General features: G+C 34.2%; 1 protein-coding gene across 1 annotated transcript in view; it reads right to left on the bottom strand.

Annotated features, from left to right (window-relative positions):
• Positions 1-12,658: 12,658 nt before the first annotated feature.
• LOC150096164 (myophilin-like) overlaps positions 12,659-27,433 on the bottom strand; it is a 35,624-nt gene continuing 20,849 nt past the window's right edge. The window contains exons 3-4 of the mRNA XM_090409075.1: positions 17,959-18,169; positions 12,659-13,311 (exon numbers count right to left, since the gene is read on the bottom strand). Coding sequence (XP_090265201.1) covers positions 13,141-13,311; positions 17,959-18,169 — 382 coding nt within the window. The 3' untranslated portion in view covers positions 12,659-13,140. The remainder of the gene's footprint in view (positions 13,312-17,958; positions 18,170-27,433) is intronic.

Raw genomic sequence — 27,433 nt, 5'->3', positions numbered from 1 at the left:
GTCTAACCTGTCTGGAAGGGGGGGGGCGTAGCCGTCGGAGACCCCCTGGCGTGTATATATATATATATATATATATATAATATAACCACAAGAAAGAACATAAGTTACCTTCATAAATCTATTACTATGTTCTTTCCTGCGGTTATATCAGTTTCATTTTGTTCTAGGTGTTTATCAGAACTTTCCAGATCCCTCCCCTCCTTGTATGCGTCTATGTATATATAAAAACATCAATTTTTTTTTTTTTTTTTTGTACTGTTCTTCCTGTTGACTTTCCACCCAAACAGGGCCGGTTTTAGACTGTTAGATGTCTGCATGCTAGAGATAATTAACCGCCCTTGAGGCTACCTAGCGTTTTTTTTTCCCCCCGAACATGTATATCAGCGAATAAAACAGTGATAGCTGCGTTGATGGAAAAAATTTGTACAGAACATCGCCATTCTTGTGCATATGTTCTATTCACTGCTGTACATGTTCGAAAAAAAAAGTGTAGCCTTACCCTAACAATGCAGATCGCAAATAAATTTACCCTAACTCAGAATATTACTATTAGTACGTTTTTATGACAGTATAATGTAGCCTAATTGATAAAGGAAAATTCATAAAATATTTTATAGACTGTAGGCTATTTAGTAAATAATATTTGGTTTACCGATCAAGTGTTGATCAATTTTATTAACTGAACCACCTAGTTTCGCCACACTTATCTGTTGGCATCTTCAGGGCACTTACATATAGGTTTAAACAATCACAATTATGCGTAACTGCAAAACCAACTAGAATAATTACAAATAAAATAGTATTGAACGTGATTGAAACACTTATCGCGTGTACAAGATCAGCTCGCTTTCTAGCTGATCTTGTACACGCGATAGCTTTCTAGGAACTTTCTGTAGTTTGTATTAAAGTTCTTCCCTTTTTAAGGTTCTGATTAGGGTTTTCCATATCTCTGGGAGTATTAGGCCATGATTTCGGTTAAGGTTCACAGTAGAACGGGCGACTGTGGCCACTTCTTTGAAAATTCTTGAATGATAATCTTCCTCTATGTAAGGGGAACAGCTTTTGTCCCACTGGATGACATGGTTAGTTGTAGAGAAACGAGACGATAGGCCAGAAATGTCCTGTCTGTTGTTTTTGACATAGCCAATGCGCTCCTTTTGCCTGATTTCGAGGCTTCTCAAAGTCTGTCTGATGTAACTAGAGCCACATGAGCATGGAATATTATAAACTCTAGCATATTTATAGAAAGGATGGTTGTCTTTTGGAGATCTTAGTAGTTTATGAATAGATTCTATTGGTTTAAATGTTACTCTTATTTTGTGTTGTTTGAGGAGATTGGCGAGCTTGTTGGAGATGCCAATCTCCAACTGTTATGCACAGATTTGGTCTGGGTTTCTTGGGTGACAAAAATGGTTCTTGGGTTATGGAATGCTCCCTATGAAGACAAACTTTGTAATTCACAAACATTCAGTACAACTAACAGGTGGAAAACAGAAATTTTCCAATACATGAATAGAGAGGAGAGAACAATGAATCATTTCTTAAGTTATATAAGCATGTGATCAGCAAGGTGTAAGGATGCTCTTTTTTTTTTTTTTTTTTTAGTAGTAAATGAGTGGAATAAGTTTAAGGTGGTTATATGAGTATTTTGTTAGTGAACTACTTTAAGATGAGATGATATTCATATCAATTAGTGCGAGTCTCCTATGGAGAGTCATTGAATTTATTGTGTAATAATGCTAGTAATTAAATGGCAGAACAAATATTTAAAGAATGATTAATTCATTCTGTTATCAGTATTGATAAAAGCTTTGCAAATTTTGATTTGAAATAAATCATTGTGTATGGAATGAACTCTTTTCAACAATGAAGTAATAGATAGGTAACTATATATTTATATTAATTTATTTTTAAACAGAATTGATGAGAACATAGACTAGTAAGAAAATAATTACTATTTATCAACTTATTTGCTGATATTATATCCAGCATCTTCAGAGCACAAAAACAGTTTGTCACAGTACACAAAACAATGGCAATGGGACAATTGCAAAGACAACAGAAGACTAAAGTCCTAATTAGGTGCCAATCTATGTTGGGAGAAAAAAAAACAAAGCACGTATTAATTAGATCTTAAGATGACAGAAATGCTACATAGAAGTCAGAGAGACTGTTTTTGGAATCAACAGAAGCCTTAAAACCTACTCCAAACCTCAAGTATGGCTGAATAAAATTTACCAAAAATTTGGGAGACAGTCATCTTAAGATCTAATTAATACTGGCTTTCCTGCCCATCCCCACCCCTAACATAGATGGTGCCTAATTAGGACTTTAGTTTTTGTTGTCCATTGCAATTGTTTAAATTAGTCCCATTGTTATACATATAAAATAAAACAAGTAAAAAGCTTTAAGTACTTGGGAAGCCTAATAACAGAAGATGGCAGAGCAAGAGAAGACATAGGGTCAAGAATAAACAATGCAAAATTACAATTCTCTAAGATGAAAAGCATCTGAATAGAAACCTCAATATACAATTAAAAAAAAAAATTAATAGACATTGACATGGAGTATTGCAGTGTATGGATGTGAAACCTGAATTCTAGGTTTTCACATCCTAGGTGGTATGGACATATACTTTGGCATGGACTTGTGAAAGGAATAACTGAAGGCAAAATAGAGGAGCAAAGAAGAAGGGGCAGAACAAGGAAAAAGCTTTGTTGACCAAGGCAAAGAAAGCACAAGGAGATTAAGAAGAAAGCAAATGACAGCGTGGAACGGAGGAAATTCCGGTTGAGTTACGGAGTTGACATTCCGAAGACTAATGATTGTTATGCCAGATGGTTGTTGTTTTGCATATTGTGACAAACTGTTTTTGGGTTCTGAAGATGCTGGATATAATATAATATCAGCAAACAAGTTAATAAATAGTAATTATTTTCTAATTAGTTTGTGTTCTCATCAGTTCCATTAAAAATCAATTAACATATGGCAAACACCAGCCTTTCCACACGATAGTTACATACAAGTCTTTGGATTAATCTTTAATACTCATTTTGTTGAATTAGATTTGATTGTACAGCATTCTTGTTGTTAAACTAGACTGGAACAGATGATTATGACTGCTCAACTTTTTCATGAAAGCACATTTTTTTCAAATATTTGCCTGTTAAGGTATAGTTACAGATACACTGCTTGGAAAGAAGTCAATAGACCATAAGTGTGAGGAACAAACTGAAGATATTTTCACTTATGGTTGTAAAGTACTAAGCTGAATAACAAACTGCATTTTATATATAAGCTGGAAACGAATTTCAGGTTCTCAAAATTGGTAAAGCTTTCAATGCACTAGAGCATTTGCTAACATAAGCCTCTGGCTGCCACTGCTATAATATAATAGCTTGCTAATGTATATATACATTTGTTACTATCTAGTGCTATTAGTATGGATGCATAAGCTGGTGTTATAACCCATCATGAGTATTACATGCATCCTGGTGTGTGCACACATGCTGTAAATAGCTGTGTATTTGAAAATAAAAGTGAAAATAACTAAACACATGTACTAACCACAGTAATAAGTAAATATTTCATCCTAAGTATCTTAGGACATCATCCATACAGTAAATTCAAACAATACTAGGAATAACATATGGTTAGGGCTCATGATTACAATGGAATCCCACTGTTCATGCAGTAGCGTGTTATAGAATTAAATTAAAATATAACTGGGGAAAAAAAAAAAATTTTTTTTTTTTACATAATTTTGTATGACAATTTCCCATACTTTAGGAATAGCAAGAACGTCATGGTTTAGATTTGGTCTGTGAAGTAGGGCTTCAGCACTTTCTTTATATAATGGATACAATCTTAAAACAACTCAAAAAATCAGTCACTTCCCCACACATCACCCTAGACAAGAACAAGCCCATAGGATTCCCATACCTTATGTCAAATGCATCTCTGAACGTCTTTCAAAAATTATGAAGAAATACAAACTTGCTACTACCTACAAACCCATCAACCAGATCTATAATCTATAACTTGTTACCTTCTCCTAAAGACCAACTCTCACCTCTGATGCTACCAGGCATATGAGGTTCCATGCTCCTGTAAATAGTCTTACTATGGACAGACAGGTAGATCTGTTCATTAAACCACAGAAATCTGGCCTCGCTCAACACCGAGTTGAAAACCCAAACCATAGGATTCATTGAGAAAAGACCAAACTTTTACATAGATCTTAATATATGACACTTTCAAAGTTTTACAGAAAGAAGAGTTTTAATAGCATGGCTGAAATACATGGTTTGAAGAGTACATCCTGAAGTTTCCATGGATAAGTTACAAGTATTCTATGTGTGACCCTCTTGTAACAAAAAAAATATCAATGTGATAGTCCAGTTCTTCCCAAACACTTCTCAGCATGTCAATGTCAACAGTTGACAGCAGCTACTGTGATGCATTGTTTAAGATCATGCGTACTTGTAGGGAGGGGAGGAACAAAAATTCTGTCCTTTATGTACCCCCATTAGAAGTATTCACAGGGTGTTAAATCTGGACTTCTCGGTGGCCAAGATGTAAGAGCCATGTTCTGGGCAGTTGAACGTCCAATCCAACCTCGAGGCAAATTTCCATCCAGGTAATTTCTAACTTCAAGGTGCCAGTGCGGCAGAGCTCCATCTTGGACAAATATAAAATTGTCATTGTCTTCTTGTAGTTGAGGCATCAGCCACTCACGTAACACATTTCTAGGTAAGTTATTTCACACACTGTTTTTTCCTGGAAACAGAATAGTCCATACGCCTTTTTACAGGATACAGCGCAAAAAACATTCGCTTTGGATGAATCCTTCATATGCTCCACTACTGCTCTCGGGTTGTCAGTTTCCCCATATACGAATGTTGTTTGTTCACTGTACCACTAATGCAGAAAGTTGATTCGGCACTGCAAATTAGCCAATCAAAGAAATTATCACTTTCTTCACTCCATTGCTGCATATCCATACAGAATGAGTGACTGAGGATTTTGTTGTTTTCATTGAGGTTCTACAATAATTGCAACTGGTAAGAGGACATTCATAAACGTTTATACAAGATATGCCACAGTCTTTTATGGAACTTGAAGTTGTAAACTTGCACGTGTTGTAGACTTCTTCAGGCTGCACATGCAAGTCTCATGAACACGCGTCACCGTTTCCTCGGATACAGGTGGTCTCCCAGCACTTTTCCCCTTGCACAGACAACCAATTTCCTTGTTTCTTACTCCAACCGTATATTGACTGCTTTGTGGGCAATTGTTTACCATACCGTGTTCTAAAACGACGTGGCATGATAGTAACAGAATTTGTTTTTGCAAATTCAATCATGCAAAAAGCCTTCTCCACCTGGCTAGCGGCCATACTGCTCTACTTACATCAAGGGCACTCACGTGCTGCTGACGTCACGAAGACAAAACAAAAAGTGGAGGTCGTAAACTTGAGGACTTTTTCTATAAAACAGTACTAAATGCTTTCTGATGTAACAAACAAATTTCAATTTATAAAGTGTTTAACCTGTCTATTTCTTTTAGGCTAAACACTTATATTATATATATATATATATATAAAAAATGTAAAAGTTTGTCTTTTCCCAATGGATCCTATGGTTTGGATTTTCAACTCCATGTTGAACGAGGTCAGAGTTCTGCGATTTGATGAACAGATCTACCTGTCTGTCCGTAGTAAGACAATTTACAGGAGCATGGAACCTCGTACACGCCAAGTAGAATCAGAGGCGAGAGTTTGCCTTAACAAGTTAAAGATTTGGTTGATGGGTTTGTAGGTAATAGCAAGTTTGTATTTCTTCATAATTTTTGAAAGACGTTCAGAGATGCCTTTGACATAAGGTATGAGAATTCTATGGGCTTGTTGATGTGTGGGGAAGTGACTGAATTTTTGAGTTGTTTAAGATTGTATCCATTATATAAAGAACGTGCTGAAGCCATACTTCGCAGACCAAATCTAAACCATAATGAAGTTCTTGCTATTCCTAAAGTATGAGAAATTGTGTACAATAACTTTTTAATATAATTTTTTCCCCCCTCCAGTTATATTTTAATTTAATTCTATAACACGCTACTGCACATACATTGGGATTCCATTGTAATCATGTGTCCTAACTGGATGTTATTCCTAGTATTGTTTACTCAATAATGTCCTTAAGATACTTAGGATGAAACATTTACTTATTAAAACTTATTACTGGGGTTATTACTTGCGTTTGTTTAGTCATGAATTCTCCACAGGTTTCCTTGTATAATAAAAGTGAAAATATTTTCATTAGCTGAATATAAAAAGATTGTGTGTGTGTGTGTTATATAACATGTTACAATCTAAGTTCTAAATTTTTAGAAGTGATGACCATCTTTGATTACTAAAAGACAAATATAAAAGTAAATGGAATTTTAACAGGCTTTTCTTTAAGAAAAACTTTCAACCAAGTTTCCTTGCCTATTTTCAGTGCTAATGCTAAAAAAGATCAGGTGAATAGAATACTCTCAAACATGTTAATGGCATATTTTAATGTCTGAGAGGATTATTAATTCAGTAATACTATTTTTTTAAAAAATATAATTAAAGCTGTGAGACATTTAACAAGATCTCTCAGAACTGCTAAAGGATGTCACACTCTTACTTGATTTATGTAATTGAGCTTCACAGATTTGTGGTAGAAAATGAATTTTACAAAGGTTTTAAGTTTTGTTCCAGTGAACCCTATAAATAGAAGTAATTGCTTGTTGAGAATGACAAATCTAGATCTCTCATGGTATTTATATACTGTTCTAGTCATGCAAATACTCAGTCAATCTACAACACACAAAACTTACTTTTATGCTTCTAGGAGAAAATTGAGTACTCGCATCAAACAATTTCTTGGAGAAGGATTTATAATTCTGAAGAATTCCAAACCCCAAAATACTATCTATATTGCTGAACCAAATGGACTATTCAGATTGTTGCATTTATCATCTCAAATATATCCCATTTTTAAAATTTAAAGTTTTTGAATCATATGGTCATGGTTGGTTGTTAGTATTTGTCAGTTCTAATATTAGATATGATGAAAGGCTTTAGGTATTGGCAACTGAATAATAATTATATAATTGAATAATTATTATATAGTTGCTTCACTATAGCAAACACTATTATGATAAACTTGCTCAAATTACCAAAAAAGTTCCTCACTGAAACTAGGCACTCTGAAACTTTGCTATTGCACTCTATACACCATAACAAAATGTTCCTGTGGTCCCTATGAGTTTGATTATAATGAGAGTTGGCTATACTTAACACGATTTATTTGTTCTTTTGGTGGTGTTCAGTCTTCAGAACACAAAAATATTTGTCACTGCACATAGCATCTGTAAAGTACTTTCTAATTTCAGAAAGTATGGCTGCTCCATTAATACAAATTTGGTAAGACAAGTCATCTTAAAACTAGCATAACTAAATTTATTCTTTTTATGCTGCCTTAATAAAAACAGTTTTTTCCATTACCATTTGAATTTTTTTTTTTTTTATGTAACTGCCTGATCGTCCTGCATACCCTGATTTATGCTCACACATAGACCTCACTTTTTACTGTGTAGGCATTCAGAATTGAAATTCTACGGAATAGGTTGGTTACTCCTTATTCCTGGAGGTATCCTGTGTGTGTTCAAGGGGCTGGTTTGCCTGCTTATGGGAGGAAAAACCCACCAGAAAAACGGAAGAAAAATCCTGTTGGCCACACCCAAGACCGGCTAACTTGGCTATGTCTAAGAAAGATCCTAAGCTCCTCACATCAGTGATGGGATCGAACACAGGACACTCCTTCCCCAGGCACATGGCTGGAAGCAGATAGCCACTCGTCTAACTGCATGGACGTCCTGTATACACAGTAAAATATTTAGATGGTGCAAAATCCTGTGAAATACTAGCACTTTAATAAATTGCTATATTCTATGCTTTGCATTTTCAAGTTCTAATACTAGTGTAGCATCTCATTTCTCTATTCTAGTTTTTCTGGTAAGTTGGATAGTGAATTATGCTTGACGTGCATTGCAATTATCCATATTTTACAAATGCTATAAAAGATTGTGCTTGAAGCATCTTCATGGCCAATTATATTTGTGTATTAAGAGAAACCTGTAAATAAGTCAACTGAAGTATCCCATATGGATATCACTTGACTGGTTTCAACTTTGAGGTCTATCAATCAGTGCCAAATTCTCCATGCTTGCTATGCAAGCTCATTAATTGAGAAAGAATATTTATTTGTTAATAAATGCATGCATTTATAATGCGAATATTCGATTTAGGCTTTTATTTTTGTAGACAGTAGACGTTTTAACCTTGTGTTGTAATAATTGAGCTTTGCATTGTGTATCGAAGCCCAACGCTAGTCAAGCTACCTTGGCTTGCTCGGTTGTGGGAGCATCCAGGTCCTCACTTCAGCACTGCAATTTCATGCGCACGCATAGCCATTTCCGCTCCCTCCACGTCATCTCACCCTGGTGCTTAAACACGGGCCATACGCAGTCAAAGTAGCTCTAGCCAGTGAGCTTCAGCCAGCCTTTACAAGTGTGCATGTTGCTTGGGAAAATTAAGTTACAACCAAACTTTTTTTATGATGTTATTGATCAAGAAGAACTGTAGGGTAGAATTTGTATTCAAGTAGCTAAATTGAAAAAGATAGAATATCATTTGTAGTAAAATAAATGTTGTATTTGTATGATTAAACGTACATAAATTTCTAAATACAGGTAACCCTCGTATAATGTGGTATACAATGCAGTTTCAATATAACTGCGGTCTAAAATTGTAGTAACCTTTGTTGGACGCAGTACATATACAACATGGTTCCGATAAAAACACAGGCTACAGATTGTAGTAACCCTTTATCTTTTCACGTTTTTCACCGCGCGACTTAAAAATCAAATTTTATCTTCGTTAAATTTGTGTGTGCCTGTATCCCGCATGTACCTCAATTGTTTACCATATAAAACATTTATTGTTGAAAATTGTCCTCGTTTCTGCCAGGAAAGTGTATTAAAAATCACAAGTGTGTTCATCTCAAGCTGAGCACTTTATTTTCTGGTGAGTTACATGCAATATATAATTGCTTGCTTTTTTGTGTAAAAAATTATTTTTATAGTAACGGCCATAAACTGCAACAAAAGGGAAAAAAACAACATTGAAACAAACTTAATTTCTCTCGAAGAAAAATATTCAAGATCTTGGATCGGTTGAAAAATGGAAAAAAAAAAAACAGGAGTTTTTGCAGGGACTTCAAATTTAAATGAATCAACGATTCGAACAATCAAACAAAACGAACATAAAATCCAAGAAAGTGTTTATTGCTGGGTCAACGATAAGTGCAAAGCACATTGCTTGTGTATGCAATATTCTAATGAAAAAATGGAGAAATCTCTAATGATTTTGATAGAAGATTGCACCTCAAGAAAATTCCTAATGGATGGAAATCTTATTAAACAAAAAAAACTCTCAAAGATTTATAGTGCAGACCAGGTGTTCAATACGGATGAATCCGGGTTATATTGGAAAAGAAGTGCCTAAAAAAGGCACCTATATTTCGAAAAATGAAAGATCAGCTACTGGATTCAAAGTTTCCAAAGATAGAATTACTTTACTATTTTGTAGTAATGCATCAGGTGATTACATGACAAAACCAGTGTTTATTAATGCACTATTTTATTTTGCCTAAAACATTTATGCATTAGGTGCAATGAAGTTTAAGTACAATTTATAATTTTCAATATTATGTATTTGTTTCATAGTTTATATATTTTCTTAACTTACACGAATTACCTGAATTAAATAAAAATTTTTTTTTGTTGGATATGTCGTTGTTTATATAATTTAAACAAAAAAAAAAAAACGATTTCGGAACATAACTACTTTTTCTATGTGATCTGAGACTCGCATAACGTGATTTATATAACGAGGCATTTCTGCGGAACCTAACATCCGCATAATATGAGGGTTACCTGTACATAGTTTTAAATGGTCAGCAATTCATTATTCCACTAATCAGACTTCAATCACACCTCTCATTCCCTGAATGATAACAAGAGCAAGCATGAATTTCAAGACTAGCATTCACTCCTGCTGTCAATGAAGACAGACAACTTGAAAGAAATCATTTCTCACATACAAGTAGCTACATCAGTTTAGATTATTTCACTTGGTTTTCCAAGTTATACAGATTTAAAGCAACTGTGATTGGCAGTCCTCCATTAGATGAACATTTTATGAAACACTTGGAAAATTAACTGTAATACAACCATATTCTTTCATCTGGCTTCACTTTATAGATGTTTCTGTAATCTGGTCACTCGGAATGAATTACTCCCATTCTTAAATAAGATGAACTCTATACTATATATAGTTAGATCTAGTTCATTTTTGAATAATAAACAACTCTCTTCCTTTCTTGGATACATTAGCACTCCAGTTAATGCCACTTGGTTTTTGATCAGCCAGGAGACATTTATAGGTAGGGAGGAATACAAGGTGTGTTCAAAAAAAAGACCAAACTTTTGCTATAAAGACTATTGCTCATTTTACAACATTTTAAGCACTTCTCCTTCGAAGTAGTCCCCTCTACTGGCAATACACTGTTCCCAACATTTCTTCCATTGTTGGAATTCTTCCTGGAACACACTTTCTGTGATGGCGTGCAGTTTTCTTATTGCATTTTCCTGAATCTCCTCTATGGTTTGGAAATTACATCTTTTCAAAGTGGTTTCAAGTTTGAGAAAACAAGAAAAGTCTGCTGGGGCTAAGTCCAGAGAATAGGGTGGATGGGACACAACAGATGTCTGATGTTTTGCCATATAACTGTGGATGAAGAGCGACGCATGAGCCGATGCACTGTCATGGTGCAACATCCAAGTCTGGTTTTCCCACAATTCAAATCTCTTCATGCATACAGCATCCCACAAACATGCTAAAACTTCCTGGTACAACTTTGTTTACCATGTGACCACATGGTCAAAATTCATCACCTTGATCTTTGACCGACTCATCCATAGACGCTTAAACCACTCAGAGCACTGCGTTCAGCTCATACAGTCCTTCCCGTATGCTTGGTTAAACAATTGAAATGTCTCTGTAAAAATTTTTTTTTTTTACTAAGTTTGCAATAAAATTTTTACACCCGTGCGTTATTCTTCAAGCTCTTTCATTGTCACTAATCCAACAAACAGCTTATGCACATGCTCACTTCAGTGAATGTAACTGATTAATGCTCATAGTAGAACAGGACAGATTGTTGTCAAAACCTGCTGCTAGGTGTTCTCAGTAGCCATAGGGTGCTCTATTTAAAAAGTTTGGTCTTTTTTTTGAAGATGCCTCTTATCATTCTCACAGAAGGCAGATATGTCAAAATGCTGATGTAAAGCTTACCCCATTCTATTCTACAGTCTCCAGTTTGTCAGATCTGAAAAAAAAACTGCCATTATTACTAACAGTAAGGATAGAGAACATAATTTGCCCTTAGTGGTAGGAATACTATCATCCTTTCTGCCTTTTTAAAGTAGGGGGATAGCATCTGTAATATCTGATGTCTAGTTAAAAGCTATTTATCAAAAGATCCATTGAATAGCCTTGAACAAGACACCAGATTTACAGACGCTATACCCTACTTTAAAAAGGGAAATCAGAAGGAGCAGCACCCCCCCCCCCCCAACAAATGTAATATACAATCTTCCAAATGTATTTTGAAGAGTTATTATATACTTTCTCTGCCTATCACCAAGGGCAAAATAACTCCTCTATCATTACTTGGTGCTTATCAGATGTTTTGCTTCTGTCAGTTGGAGTCAGTATTAAAGACCATAAGGATTACTTTATTTAAAAATCCAATAAATAAATCCAGCAGGAAAGGAAACAGACACCACAGTAGTATATAGAACAGTAGAATCCAGCTGAATGAGGAAAATACTGTTTACTGATGATGCAAAAGAGGCCAATGTAGACTTCTGCAGGATGATTTGAATAAATTGGCAGTATGAGTAAAGGATAATAGTTATCAGTTTAATGTAACAAAATATTTTCAGTACTGGATTGCAGGAAATTCATAAGGTTAGGGATTACAAGTACAGATAGAGGGGTTATTATCCCCTTTATAAGGCTATGGTATGGGTATACCCTGACTATACGCAGATTTTTGTCACCTGGGTTTCTCCGGGATGAGGAGGAAAGTGGTAAGATCCAGAAGCAAGCGAATAATATGGTGATAGGTCTATGGAATACCACCTATTGAGGATAGATTGAAATGTGTGTGAAGTTGCACAAAAACAATTTTTTTTTAATATATAATTTAGGGAGGGAACTATGGATCATCCTTGCAAACTGAGGACTAGATTTTTTTTTTTGCTTCGAGAGGTGAATAACATATGGATTGCCAGTTGAGAGTGCTCTCATACTGAGAGCACTGTTCATTAGCGTAACCTCCTACAAGGAGTCTGTACTTCCTGGAAATACCAACCAGTAATAACTGTCCAAAACTGCAACTTTTTTTTTTTTTTTATGCAAAGAGTTGAGTAAATCAACTTTACAAATTAACTAAAAGAGAACAAGAATCAGTTGATGCAAATTGCAGCATGAAAAATAATGCAACTACTATAAAACTTTATGAAATCAAAATATAATACATATAGAATTAAAAAGGAAGAGTGACAATGAAATACTGTTAGTCATAAATATGATTCTTTCAACTGTAACTATGACGAAGCACATAGTAATAAAGAATATTCAAATAGAAACAATCAATGTTAATTTATAGGATTTTCATAACCTTATAGAATGTTTAATTTTAACACTACTGATCAGTAACAGCAAATTTTGATTTTAAGCTTTTGTTAAAACTTTAGTTCTAAAACAACAAATAGAAATCTGTTTTTGACTACTGATGACTGGAAAGAACCAAGTCATTATAACCAGCAATGTGCAACATTTATCGAGAATGTGTGGAAAAATTTTTGCCAAGAAACTTTTTAAAATTATATTTGTTATTTTAAAAATTTCTGTGTGGAGTTCCATGTTTTGAAAAGTCAGCAGAAGCAGGCCACTACAACTTGAGCTTTTTTTCGCCTCCTTTACATGTGGCGTGTGATACCAAAATTGATTCCACTTGCTGTAGCACCTTTGTTTGAACCATATTGCAAGTTAATAATACCTTGTCCTGCCTTTAGTTGTTCTTCAGTGAATTCACGAATATTTTTTTCTGCTTCTTTTGGTCCAAGGCTTTTATGGCCAAATTTGGAAGCCTGTGTTAAAAGGGGAAAAAAAAAGTTGAGAATAAAATATATAATATTACTTTACCCAAAGTAATAAAATATTAAAATCAAATTTATTAGTCTAAGCTAATTTTTTTTTTTTTCTAACTCAAACTTTATTTCCATTCAATACTTATTTTACTATGTTTTTATTTTCCCTTTCTAGTAAAAATGAAACTTTTTACTTAAACTATTTCTGTGATTAATGAGCTGCATGATATGGATTTATTATTATCAAAGAATACTGTGTGCTTACACATTTACCCCATCAACAAATAAGTCCAGAGAATTTCAAGCAATAGCTCTTATTTCAAAACTCTTAGTCAAGTAATTTCTAAAATTAACATAGTAGCCTTTTAAATAAACACCCATCTTACAGGCTACTTTTGCCTTCAAGTAGAGCTGGCAGATTTTTTTAGATATTTGTTGCACAGGATATGTCTCTTAATGCATTCCTTGATTAAATAATCTTTCTATTGTCTAAATTCATGTTTGAAGAATACAAACATGAAATGTTAAGAGGTGCTGCTTGAATTTTTTTTTTTAACTTAATCTGTTGAACTAGTTTAGAGATCAGCATTTAAAAGATTATGGCCATGCTTGCCATCAAATATACAGATCTTGCTATATGAAAAACTTTATATACAAAAAGTTATTTTGATAATAAGCAGTTATTTTGACCTATTCATCTAAAGTGGTGGTGGTAGTTCTCTAGTCAAGTTAGAATTACTGACATTGTATTCTTCCCAAAGGTTTACTACAGATTTCAGAACACCCTGTCTAAAGCTGCTAATACTTTTCTAAAGGGGGGGGGGGGGAGAGTTCTGGAATTTATCTAAATCAGGGTCTCTTAAACAATCTCTTCAATGAAGGCAAAACTTTAAATTCTCCTTTCATCATTCACTTCATATAAACACGTGCAGTTTCTGCTGTGCCCATTTTTCTACCACTACTTCTGTGGGTATTCTTTTTTCTAATTAAAAAATTGCATTTTTTATATAAAATTTGAATTTTTTTTTCCCCACTTTCTAAACTTATCAGAACACAAAATGCTCAGTGAACCATAACTGTCACTCTCCAGCACAACATACTGACTTTGTTAATACTTTAAAACTGAAGGACATAATAGGTTGCCCACAACATTATTCATCACACAATACATCTCACTAATTCACTGTAAGCCCTTCCAACAACCCTTTCCACTCATCCACTCTCCCCAAAACAAAATCTAATCTTCATATCTCCAAGGATTCTTACAAAACTTCCAGAGGTGACTTTGTCCTCTCCTTTGTTGTGTATTGAAAATTTTTTGCATCAGTCCTGTTGTACTTTTTAGCAACATCTATATTTCTAAATCATATCCACCTCTTTTCTGCTTATCATTAAACATCTTAATTTTTATTTTTTTATGTTGCTCTCACCCACAGTTATTCCAAACCTATTAGTATACTGTGTGTGTGTAAATATTTTTTTTTTTTTGTATTTTTAATTTTTTTCCTTAGTCCAGAAACCAAACTTTTTCAAGCCACTTCAGGCTTGTCAATTTGTTCACAAATTAATGCTAAGCTTGCCCACATGTAAACACACTTGGCTTTTACTGAATCAAATTTTTATTTGAATCTATAAACACGTGCTGTGTATCACCAATTTTGTGACCTGATGATGCTAGTTAGAAAAGCAGAAAAATATTAGCAAGCACAATAAATTAATTATTGTTGTTTCTTTTTGTGGTTGTGAAAGTTATGAATAGGTGCCAGCACTTAAGCTTTATTGTTGATATCACTATCAACAACATTGTCAATGAGAATTCATGTGTCTTCTCTCCATGTGAAAATTTGTGCACATCTTTATGTTGGAAGATCATGCTAGTAATGACTAGTCCATGTCCTGAAGGTGAAATCTAGCAGGTACTTAGCATCATTACTGGCTTTGCTCTTTTCTCTAAATTTTTCCAAAGTATTTTTATGTGCGATTTCCTGTTCAGATCTTCAATAAAGACCTAACTTTCCCTTCATCTCAGCTGCCTTCTCTAACAACTAAAAATTTCTTCACTTTTCCTTAGACATTTCTGTTGAACCATAGGCACAACTAAGTTGCATTGTCCAATTCCTCAAGCTACTCTTTCATGATTAATATCTGAATATAACATCTTGTATTTGGTATTTAGAAGAATCTTGCCCATTTGTTTTCACTGTTTTGGTAACACCAAATTATGTGAACCTGATCTTGTCAAATTTAACAAGATCTGGTTCTAAGCTGAAAAGTACCTTTTTAAGGTGCTTCCAAAATTAGAATTCTCTGCAGTGACTACTACAGAAATGATTAATACATAGTGTGCCTGTTAAGTAATGAGACAATTATATCAAAACAAAACTATATTTGGAATTGTCAATTACACAAATTCAAAATAATCTCCCTTCAACTCCATGCAATGTTTACATCTGTTGTACAGGTGTTTGAAGGCACAGTGGAAGTCCTGAACAGGAACTTCCTTCAGTGTCTGGGTTACACCATGTTGGATGTCCTCAATATCACTGAAACACTTCCCTTTCAAGGCAACACTTCATCTTTGGGAAGAGGAAAAGTCTGCAGGGGCCAAATCTGGCAAATGTGGGGGACAGATGTTCGATCACATAGAGAGACAAAGTCAGAAACTGCTTCACAGGCACGTTATCGTGCAACAGAAACCGATTGTTATGGAATAACAGCAACATCTATATCATCAAAAGTATGCTAATCCATAATATTAGCATACTGTATGGTGCAAGCACAAAAAAAAAAATTCTGATGAATCAATAAATGAACATTTTCTATGAACTGCAATGTTTTTTTTTGTTCATTTCACCCTCTCCATACCATTTCATTGCTGTATTAAATAAAGTCATACTAATATATTTTCAGTATAATGCCTTCGTTAGAAAAATTTTAATACTGTCAGGATTCTTTCCTGACACTTAGATAATGCATACAGACATTATCCTAAATAATACTGACCGTTCACCGTGGTGCCTTAGGAACAAATGTAGTAGATAATTCTAGCCACATAAAAATCGCTGTCTTGACAGGTGTTTTTTTTTTTTTTTTTTTTTTTTTGCAATATGACTTTCTTCTGCTGGGGAGAAGATGTTCCACACCATTCCATGCTAGGATAGACAAACTTTTTTTTTTTTTTTTTTTTTTTTTAAGGTCTTGGTACACTTCTATAGCAATTTTTCCTAATTTCTTTGCTCCATAATGCAACTTCTGCCACACTCCACTCACACATTAACTTCAATGGTTGCCACATGAAAACTGCTGCATCACCCAACTTGAAACTTGCACCTGTGATTACAACACTAGCAGTCAAAACTACAAACTGCGTTTGTTACTTTTATTCAAAGGGCTGTCTCATAAAAAAACTCATTACTTAACAGGCACCCTGTGTATACCACAGGTAAATTAATCTATAAATAAAAAAATTATATTTACCTTAAAATAATTTAAAAAGGTGTTGTTAAGGGCAATGCCAAATTGTTTTGTGTTTCAAAACAGGAGCAGCAGTCCTATATAAGACAACTGCCATTATCTTTAATAAGAAATAATACTCCCTGGTAAATCTCCCCAACCACCACATCCATTTGGGTTTGAAGAATGTGCCACATCACTTCATACTTTCCAAGAAATCTACAGTTCAATGAGTTTTCAGGCACAACAAACTGAACTCTAGCAGTTTGAGTATTATGTTGCTTATGCAACAGTTTTCTATAGATGGGCTGCTGCTTTTTGCAATATGTTCTAACTTAAACCTGGTTGTGTCAGAACATATCCAACTCCTAGTTGAGAGAATTCATTGATGCATGACAGTGGAATTCAATGCTTGTTAGTACTTCAATTCTTTAATTTACAGTCCTTATGTTGTTTTTTATTAAAAGCAAACAAAAAAAAACAAGTTTTTGATAAATTTGATTTATGGCTAATGTGTTGTTAGTCTATAGGATAACACATTGTCAGAACTTTCATTTCTAGTATTATACACAATTAGTCATTCAACCTGATTGGCTAAGTAGATAGTTCTTCTTTTCAACTCATAGATTATGGAATATAAATCTCACTGTGGACAAGGAAGTTTGCCCATTTGTTTAGGATACAGATGAATTTTATTATTCAGTGCAAGACCACTACACTTATTGTGGCTTGATCTTTGGTCTGATTAACCCTTAACCTGTTGAGTCTGTTATACAATCTTTCAAACAGAAAATTCAAAATTTTTAGCATAAAAATATTATTATTATTTGACGCCTCCAGGGAGTCCAAAGACTCAAGGGAGAGTGTGCCAACAGCATCGAACGATTGGTCTCCTTCCAACTACTAACCGTGCTCAAACTTACTTAACTGAGCCATTAGTAGCAGAGGCTCTACCAATCGACCAACCTTGCCGAGTATTAAAAAAAAAGGGGGGGGATAATTTTTTTGTATTTTTTATTTCTTACTTTATGATAAACTATCCATAGTTTTAGGTTTTAAATTTATTCTCTCTACTAAGCATATACAAGTTTGAAATGCAGCGTTGTTTAATAAACATGCCTTTTTATAGCTTTGCAAAACACTTGATAAAATTTAAAAAAATCATTTTAAGCAACTATTTTAACAATGCCATACCTTTCTTGCTAAAGACTGTAAACAGATGAGGACTGATGAAAGATTTTGTTTCTCCCAAAGATCAATTGTCTGAAAAGTTTCTTCTGCAGGAACACCAAGCTGTTTAGCACCTTCTAAAAACAAGTTTATGTTTTCCATACATTTAAAAGCCATTTTACTGTTATTTATTTGTTTCTCTGGAATACATCCTGGCTGTAAGCAATTGATTAATCTATAAAAGATTTAAAAACAATCTGCACCTTGTATACTGATAATGTGTAGATGAAAGAAACAAAATAATTTTATTTTAAATAAAAACTCTTATAACAGCCTGGTAATATTAAAAACATTAACTACCCAGTCACATTTTAACCATGTAAGTTTTCTTAAATATACACTCATTTACAAAACATAGAATAAGTAATGAAAATTTAAAATTAGTACTATCTGAGCATTTCTCTTCTGCATTCAAAAACAGGAAGAGAAGAGGAAAAAAAAAACTTTCAAGAGGTTAAATCCTTAGAGATTTATTGACAATAACATCTAGACACTATCATGGTATGAACAACACTAGCCATAAGTATATGTGCATTTCAAATTTTTCAGTAATATCTGCATCAATGTTCAGATCTTTTCAATCATCTCTTCATCTCCTCTGAACCCAGGTGATCATATCCAAGCAAAGTAGTCAATAAGTAGCCTTGTACAATGGTAAAAATAACTTTTTTACTCCAGGGTGTCCACTTCAACATTGGGTAACTGCAATGTGACCACTTTCCCAACTTAGCAATGTGGCCCTTAAAATAAAATAGCTGGCCTGGTTGGCTGAGTGGCGAGCATATCTGCTCTCCAGCCAAAAGGCTTCGGGTTCAAATCCTGCCGTGGGCATAGATGTTTGCGATTGTCTGAAAATACTAGTGGTGGTAGTGGTAGATGGCATTGGTGTAGATGATGATAGTTGCAGTTCATTGTAGTTGGTGGAGACAGAGTTGTAGAGTGGGTACCCATCTTCCCAAGTCAATCGATGACTTGGGAAGATGACTCTCTTCCCAAGTCATCGATCTAGCTTCACTAACCACTTGTAACAAGTTACTATTACTACAATAATCTTCTTGCAATGTCCTCAATCCAAAATACATAATCTTGTATTTTGATCCAAGCAGGTTTTTTTTTTTTTTTTTTTTTTAATAGGTAAATGACAATGTTGCAAACAGTCCATCTGCTTTCTATATTGGAAATCTCCTTTATCACTGGATTAGAAACATAAAAGCTAACAATAATTCAAGTATAAACCCCAGTGATACCCCACTGGTCACCTACCTCCTCAGAATTTGCACTCTATACATTATAGAGTGCAAAGTCTAACTATCTTAGTTATATAACAACCTACATAAATATATGCTGCATGTGGAACCTTGTTAAATGCCTTGGCAAAATCCAGAAGTATTGTGATATATCCATTACCTTCATCCAACTCTGTAGTCTCCTATAAAACACCACATTGCTAAAGTAAAACTTATCCTTAACAGAGCCATGCTGTCCTCCTAAAGGATCCAGATGCTAATTTACCTACCTCTAGATACAGTTCCTAATTATTTCAACACCTTAATAACCACTCCAAAGATACTACCTAATCTATAATTGTTGATTCTTTCCTAATTCTTCCTGTGTAAAAATGGAATCATCATTGTTTCCTTCCATTCATTAGGAACTGTGCTCACATTGACACACGCTAAACAACCGAGTCAGAAGCACTAATTTCCATTCCTTTATCATCCTTGCAGATATCCCAACCAATAAATAACACTACTGTGGGAGTGTTGCTCTTGCAATAGACTTAATATCTTCAAGTAATCCACTTCTAGATGCTTTTGTCTACATCCTGACAGCTCATCGATCTATGTGGGATGTATATGAGGGTTGTTCAACAAGTTCATGCAAAAATGAAGAAAACAATTATTTTGGGACAAACATTTTTTATTTTTCAACAGTCTCCTTTGACGTCTATACATTTAGTCCAACAATGCTCGAGTTTTTGATCCCATCCATATAGTATAAATTATACTATAATTTAAGTCCAACTCTTCAAAATAAGCAGTTGTTTCAGCAATCACCTCTCATTTGATGAAAATCTCTTTCATGCCAGCCATTTTTTCATGTTTGGAAACAGATAGTAGTCCAAGGGAGGCAAATCTGGAGAGTTGGGGAGGTGAAAGGACTTTGTAGCATAAATTGAACAATTTTGTGGTCATAACCGCAGAAGAACGAGCAGGTGCTTTGTCGTAGTGAAAACTAATCTTCTTTTTTGCCAAGTGTGGTCGTTTTTCCTTTATTTCATTATTTAAATGATCCAGCAAAGATGCACACTACACTCCGGTAATTGTTTTGCCCCTTTTCAAAAAGTTTATGAAGATTATGCCACAAGCGTCCCAAAAGATGATGGCCATAACCTTTCCTGCTGAAGAAATGGTTTTCGCTTTCTTTGGTGCAGTGCAGATTCCCCATTTGTAACTCATTGTTTTGACTGTTCCTTGGTCTCAGGCTGGTAGTGATGAATCCATGTTTCTTCCACTGTTACGAAACGATGCAAGAATTTCTCTGGATTCCGTTGAAACAGCTTCAAGCTGTCCTTGCAACAGTTCACACATTGATGCTTTTGAACAAGTTTGTAATCCAATGATGGATTACAAACGTGGCGCCCATCATACAGATGGTTTTCTCACATGTAAATGTTCATGTAAAATATTATTTACACAGTCATTTGAGATACCCACAGCCTTAGCAATTTCACGCACCTTCACTCTTCTATCAGCCATCACCATATCATGGATTTTTCAATAATTTCTGGAGTAGTGACCTCAACAGGGTCCAGAACATTCAACGTCACTTGTGCTCATATGACCACTTCGAAAGTCACTAAACTACTTATAAACCATTCTAATCGAAGTGCAGACTCACCGTAAATGTTTATCAAGCTTGGCTTTGATTTACTGAGCTGTTTTGCCTTTCAAAAAGTAATGTTCAATCATTACACAAAATTCTTTCTAATCCATTTTTCACAAATCACGGTACTTGATCGATTTAAATGAACGCTATATACAGAGTAATAGATCTTCTGACTGAAACTTAGTGTGTGATCCTCCATCAGTTGCCAGCAACTAAAAATAACCTTGATATGTACTGTTGGCACCATCTCTCAGACTTTGTATGGAATTATCGAACAACCCTCTTACTTTATTAAAGTAATAGTTTATTTCCCAAGCATCCAGCACTTTCCTGTCTCCTCAATTCACTAAAGTAATTCATTGGCCATTTTTACTTGATAGCTTTACACAAAGAAAAACTACAGAAAACTTCAACTGCTTTTCTGTCCTATTTAGACTTCTTCACCATGGCCACCACACTGTAAAAATAGTCATAATTTATAATGATGAATCTTTTTACAATTTTTTTTAATCTGTTAGATTTTATTAATTTTGGTTTTGTAACACTTATGATTGGCACTTGCGATTGCTCAATAATGATATGTTAAAATGAGATGCAAAGTATTTCAGATTTATTATACTTACAAGATGCCTGAAAATTGTAATTTCAATGGTTATTTATTATATTCACAATTAAGTGTAGTAATATCTGTCACTACCTATTTATAAAGACATTCACTTTTTACCAATGATGAAGCACATTTACCATAACTATTTCTCGCTTGCAAAGACTGATGGGCAATTGACAGAGCATTTGGTACCTGTGTAATGAAGGAAAACAAGAGAAAATGGAGTTTGAGAATGCAGACCAGAGAATTTTGTTTTTAACAAGTTTTTAGGAAAACTTGATAGTATAAATATATTAATAGAGGATTCAGAAAAAAGTAATCTTAATGAGGTGAATCCTTAGACTGGAAAAGTGAGACTATCAACAAATGAATAAAAAAGGAGATATTAAGTACATTCTGTTTCAATGTTTTTTTCAAACACTGAAATAGAACGCAAAATGAAAAGTTTAATCTTCTGTCTCAAGTACACCAGTGATATGTGTTTATTACTCCATCGGAACAAGTGAAATAATTAAAGAATCTTAAACCATGATGTGGGATTAATGAAGGAGCTCCACTTTCATACTTTTGTTTATAAGGTCGTAAAGGAAACTTTTTTCCTCCCTCTGGTAATAAATTTGTGCATCTTGTAATGAAATTGCCCGAGTTAGAAATAATTATACTTAGTGAAACGGTGAGAATGAAAAGAACAATGCGCTAAATAAGGAAACACTGTTTAGTCACAGGGAAGTTAAGAAGTTTTATAATTTGAAAAATGGTCTGAAAGAACTCACTAATAAACATTGACTGTAGAATAAAAGCCAAAAGGCTATTTTTCTGGCAACCTTAATAATAATGAAGGGGAGACAAATCCTTTGATTTTTATCTGCCAGTAAGCGAAACTCTAAGAACTATGAGTTTCATACTGAAAAACTATCAGCAAATCCAAGTGTAAGTAACCACTTGGTAGTACAACACCAAGGCAACTCGTATCAAAGGTGGAGCAAGCTCCCTCACTATCCTTGATATTTTCCGACAATGTAAAAACACAGCCCCTAGGGGATGTAATACTGTAATTACATTATGAGGAGAGGTCACTACCCAGACCAGTTTCAACCTTTTTTTGAGGTCTCATCAGTGAGTAGGTAGACCTGGAAGATAACAAGGTTTAAGTGAAAAGAACTTGCATACCTTCACTATACAAATGCCATAAAGGTGTGCCTGTATATTATAACATAGAATAAAAGCCAAAAGGCTATTTTTCTGGCAACCTTAATAATAATGAAAGGGGATACAAATCCTTTAATGTTTATCTGCCAGTGAGCGAAACTCTAAGAACTAGGACTAAGATCTATGAGTTTCATACCGAAAAAACTATCAGCAAATCCAAGTGTAAGTAACCACTTGGTAGTACAACACCAAGGCAACTCTTATCAAAGGTGGAGCAAGCTCCCTCACTATCCTTGATATTGATAAGAGTTGCATTGGTGTTGTACTACCAAGTGGTTACTTACACTTGGATTTGCTGATAGTTTTTTCGGTATGAAACTCTTAGATCTTAGTCCTAGTTCTTAGAGTTTCGCTTACTGGCAGATAAACATTAAAGGATTTGTATCCCCTTCATTATTAAACATAGACTGTTTTGTAAGAATTTTTTGTGAAAAAACAAAAATGTTCAGTATGAGAGAATGATATTTAATCCTTTAAAGATAAAGGAGATCTCTAAAGTAGTTTCTATTTAGAAGGCTTTTGATCCAAATAGTTGTATAATTATTAATTTAATTATATTTACATTGTGTAGAGTGTTTTAGTTTCATTAAATATATATATATTTTTAAATTTAGTTTTGAGTCAATCATTTCTTGGACTCTAAAAATTTTAAAGTTAGGCCATTGCTCCAATTGAATCGAACTCTTATATATTTACTTAACGCTCGGTATAAAAAACAAACAAACAGTCTCTTTACAGAAAGACAAAGTAAATGGCGAAGCTGATAGGAATTATAACCTAACTGGAACAGCCGATGTGACTAATAGCACTCTCCCAGCCCGTTTTTAACAGATCCTAGGCTTGGTTATCACTTCCTCTCAGGATGTGATCCACAACAACTTTTTTTTTTTTTTTTTTAATACAGCTTTTGCTTCAAAATCTGTATTCGGTTAACTCTCATGCAACTTATTCTCCTAAGTAGGGAACAACACAATTTCTTTCAGACATCTTTTGACCACTTCCCAACCCCTACTGATTTTATACCTTCTGGCAATGATACAATACAATTATGTGCACAATGTAAAGTTTAAGAAATAAATATGCAAATACAACCATTGTGAAGCAGCAGCATTTTTCACTTAACGTTTAAATTAATATATTATTAAAACCATAAGAGGCCTTTATAGGACTCATGACCACAGGATAAAAGTGGTAGTGCCCTGAAGGATTTAAGTGATCCAATATTCTTTACTCCAAACAATGAATGAAAATTAAATGACCCAAATAGATGTCCTTCTACTGCAAAACAACTAATGTGCAGGATGATCAACTGCTTCCAGAGGAAGCAATTTCTGGACACATCTCTAACATTAGCCACTTAAGTTTTTAAGGGCGCTACACATTTTTTTTTATCCTGTGGTCACGAGTCCTATGAAAGTTCTGTGGTAATTTGTTGCGAGTACACTACACAAAGAGACAGTCTACTTTACACCATTCCAAATTTAATGACGGCACCAAATTATATTAATTTAAATGCTAAGTGAAAAATACTGCTTCACACTGGTTGTATATCTATTTCTTAAACTTTAACATTGCATCCAGTTGTTTGTTAGCAGAATGGATTTTTCATTCTGTTGAATAGTTGTTGCATTTTAACAGATAAGGAGTGCAAGAACACTGTGTATGCCAATTCTGATGAAAAATTGCCTGGAAATATTTGTACAAAATGCAAGTAGAAGAAATTGGATGGCTGTGACAGAAAGTGGAATGAACTGATGAGATATCATTAAATTATGATATCACTTTCTTCAGCTGAGCCGAATATCTTTAAGGAGGGTCTAAGGCAGTGTTTTTCAAACCACAGATCATGACCCACTAGTGGGTTGTGAAATCAGTTTAGCAAGTCAGGAACTTTTTTTTTTTTTTTTTTTTTTAAATGAAATAGAAAAGAAAATATCAGTCTCAGATTTCATAGCTTTAACACATTTACACAGGGCTATGTGATACCCAACTTGGCATATATCTCCCTTCTGAATCAAGTGGCAGAAGCATTTTTACAAAGTTAAATATATGCAGCATGATGGTTTGAATATTTTGGATTAATTTTTATTTGTAAAAATAGTATACCACATCGGTGAGAACTGTCTTATTGACAGAAAAATCACATGCAATTTTGATTAAGTTTTATATATAACTATGCTTTACATAAATTGGTTAGTTTCCTGCACCTAATGACTGCATTATGAACAGGTGTGACCATGTATTTTCTGCAACTGAAAATTTGAAATAGGTTGTTAGGACAATGTATTGAATTAAATACTGTTTTTGGCTACAACAAAATTTTGCTCGTCTGTATGTAATAGTGTGTGTGTGGGGGGGGGGGGGTGAGCTGTTTATTATGCAGGTGTTGGTTTCATTCTAGTTTACATTAATTGTTGCTGTACTGTATTCAGTGATACAATAAAGCTACTTGTTTTTCTTGCATATGGGAAGGGGATGTTTATATAGAGACATTTACATTCTAGTCTTCCAAAAGAGTAGGCCATAGTGAGCAAAAATCTATTTATGCCTGGTAAAAAAAAACCAAAAAAAAAAAACCATGTTTTATGGAGATACCCATTGCATTAAATAAAATATTTTGAAATATCTATGTTTTTTTATATTATATTTAAATGTTAACAAAATATTTGATATTAAACTTTTTTCTTTAGGCTTGTTTTTACTTTATTATATGTAATAGGTGCATGTATTGCTTTGTGAAACTCATGTAAAAATGTATTTTTTTAATTGCAGGTTACAGTCAGAAAAGTTTGAAAAAAACACTGCTCGTGAGAACAGTATTCAATAGATGAATGAATTTGCAATTTTTAGACTCAATAGCATATACATTCAGTGATAGAGAAGATAAGTTTCTGGATGCTAAGGGAGTGAAGGTTAGAATAATTCCAAGAGGAGAAATATCCTTGTTTAGATGATTAAGTTGAAAGTTTATTTTTCACTTGGTTAGAGTATAATAAATTTAGTTTAATCCATTATTCAAGTGTGAGCTAACAAAGTTTGTGCCTGAAAGTATCTTCAGGACTGGGGTAAGGTGGTACAACACCAGGGCAACTTATTGCAAAGGTGGAGCAAGCTACCAACACTCCTCTCTCAGTATCTCGTATAATGCAAAACACATCTCCTTACGGATATGTCTAATGTTATGCATTAAGGGAAGGGCCACTACCCAGACTAGTTTCGACCTTTATTGAGGTCTCTTCAGTGGGAGCCAGGCCCAAGTTGAGATACCAGGCAGAAGCATTAGCAGGTCATCTCTACCACCTATAGGAGTTGCCAAATGGTGTGCCACCCTTTTTTTTAATAAATTACTCTGGATTTAGAGAAAGATGTTGAAAGTTTATTTTTCACTTGGTTAGAGTATAATAAATTTAGTTTAATCCATTATCCAAGTGTGAGCAAACAAAGTTTGCACCTGAAAGTATCTTCAGGACTGGGGTAAGGTGGTGTTGTACCACCTTACCCCAGTCCTGTGGTGTTGTACCACCTTACCCCAGTCCTGAAGATACTTTCAGGCGCAAACTTTGTTTGCTCACACTTGGATAATGGATTAAACTAAATTTATTATAGATGATTAAGTGTTATCAATTTTTTTTTTAAAAAGAAATTGAAGGATTGCATTTTATTATAAAGGAAATGAACAAGGTTAACAGCATCTCCATTGAAGAATGGTCTGGGTATAAGAATTAAGGATTACAGAAGTTGATATTATGGAGGTTTTAGCTAATTGTATAGTATATAGTCATTAACAAACTATGTATTCGATTTTCAAGGAAGAGGATAAGGTCACTGATATAGAAGGAAGAAAGCAAGTGGAAAAAAAAAAAAAAGCCTTGCAGTATCCAAGCATTAACTACTAAGTCTGAAGATAAAGATCTATCCATCACATTCATCTAGACAGTAACCAGCTGCAGAAATCAGAAGGCAAACCAATATGAATGGGTCTTTGTGTCAAACCCTATCACATACCATAGAGATGATAAAACAACCACATGAGATTCCCAAACTTTTCCCATGGTATTTGCCAAAGGTGGGATACATAAGCAAGAAGGTCCACTGTTTATTGATGGGGATAGAATCCATAATGGATATTAGATGAGAGGTATCATAGGAGTTGAGTGTTAGTTGCATGGTAGACAGAAGACATTACATGATACCTCCAATGATTCGGCATGGAAGGGAACTGTATTCTGTACAATCCATCTATTCTACTTAATCCTCCATCTAAAACACCACTATCCATAAATTGCATCATTATCCATCATTTGCACACAATGCATCTAACACTAACTAAATTTTCTGTCTGTAAATTTCAGATATATTCTGGCTGATTTGCCTGTATACAAGATGAAAAAGCCAAGTTTTCAAGAGAAAAACTCTGTATGGGGTTGGCTAACTCATCTTCAACTGAAGAAGTACATATAAAAGATTTCTTTAAAAATTTGTCATCCTTCTTAGGAATGGGTTGAATATAGGCTAATTTTCAAGCTACAGGACATAAGTTTGTGCTGGACTCTGGAACATAAACTTTCAGAGCTATTGCAAAAATATCATGACTCTTAATAGCATCAAGTTAGAACAGGATTCTTCTGATCTTTTTGAAGAAAAAGTAAAGTGTTGGAGGGGAATTGAATGTTGCATGTTTATAATGGTAAGAGGACATTTACCAAGATCAATGCAAAAATCTGAGGAAAAGTA

This window comes from Typopeltis vanoorti, chromosome 19 (assembly GCF_054136105.1).
Source record: "Typopeltis vanoorti isolate ZY-2024b chromosome 19, IOZ_Tvanoo_1.0, whole genome shotgun sequence".
Taxonomy (NCBI): domain Eukaryota; kingdom Metazoa; phylum Arthropoda; class Arachnida; order Uropygi; family Thelyphonidae; genus Typopeltis; species Typopeltis vanoorti.
This window is presented reverse-complemented; position numbering and strand designations above follow the sequence as displayed.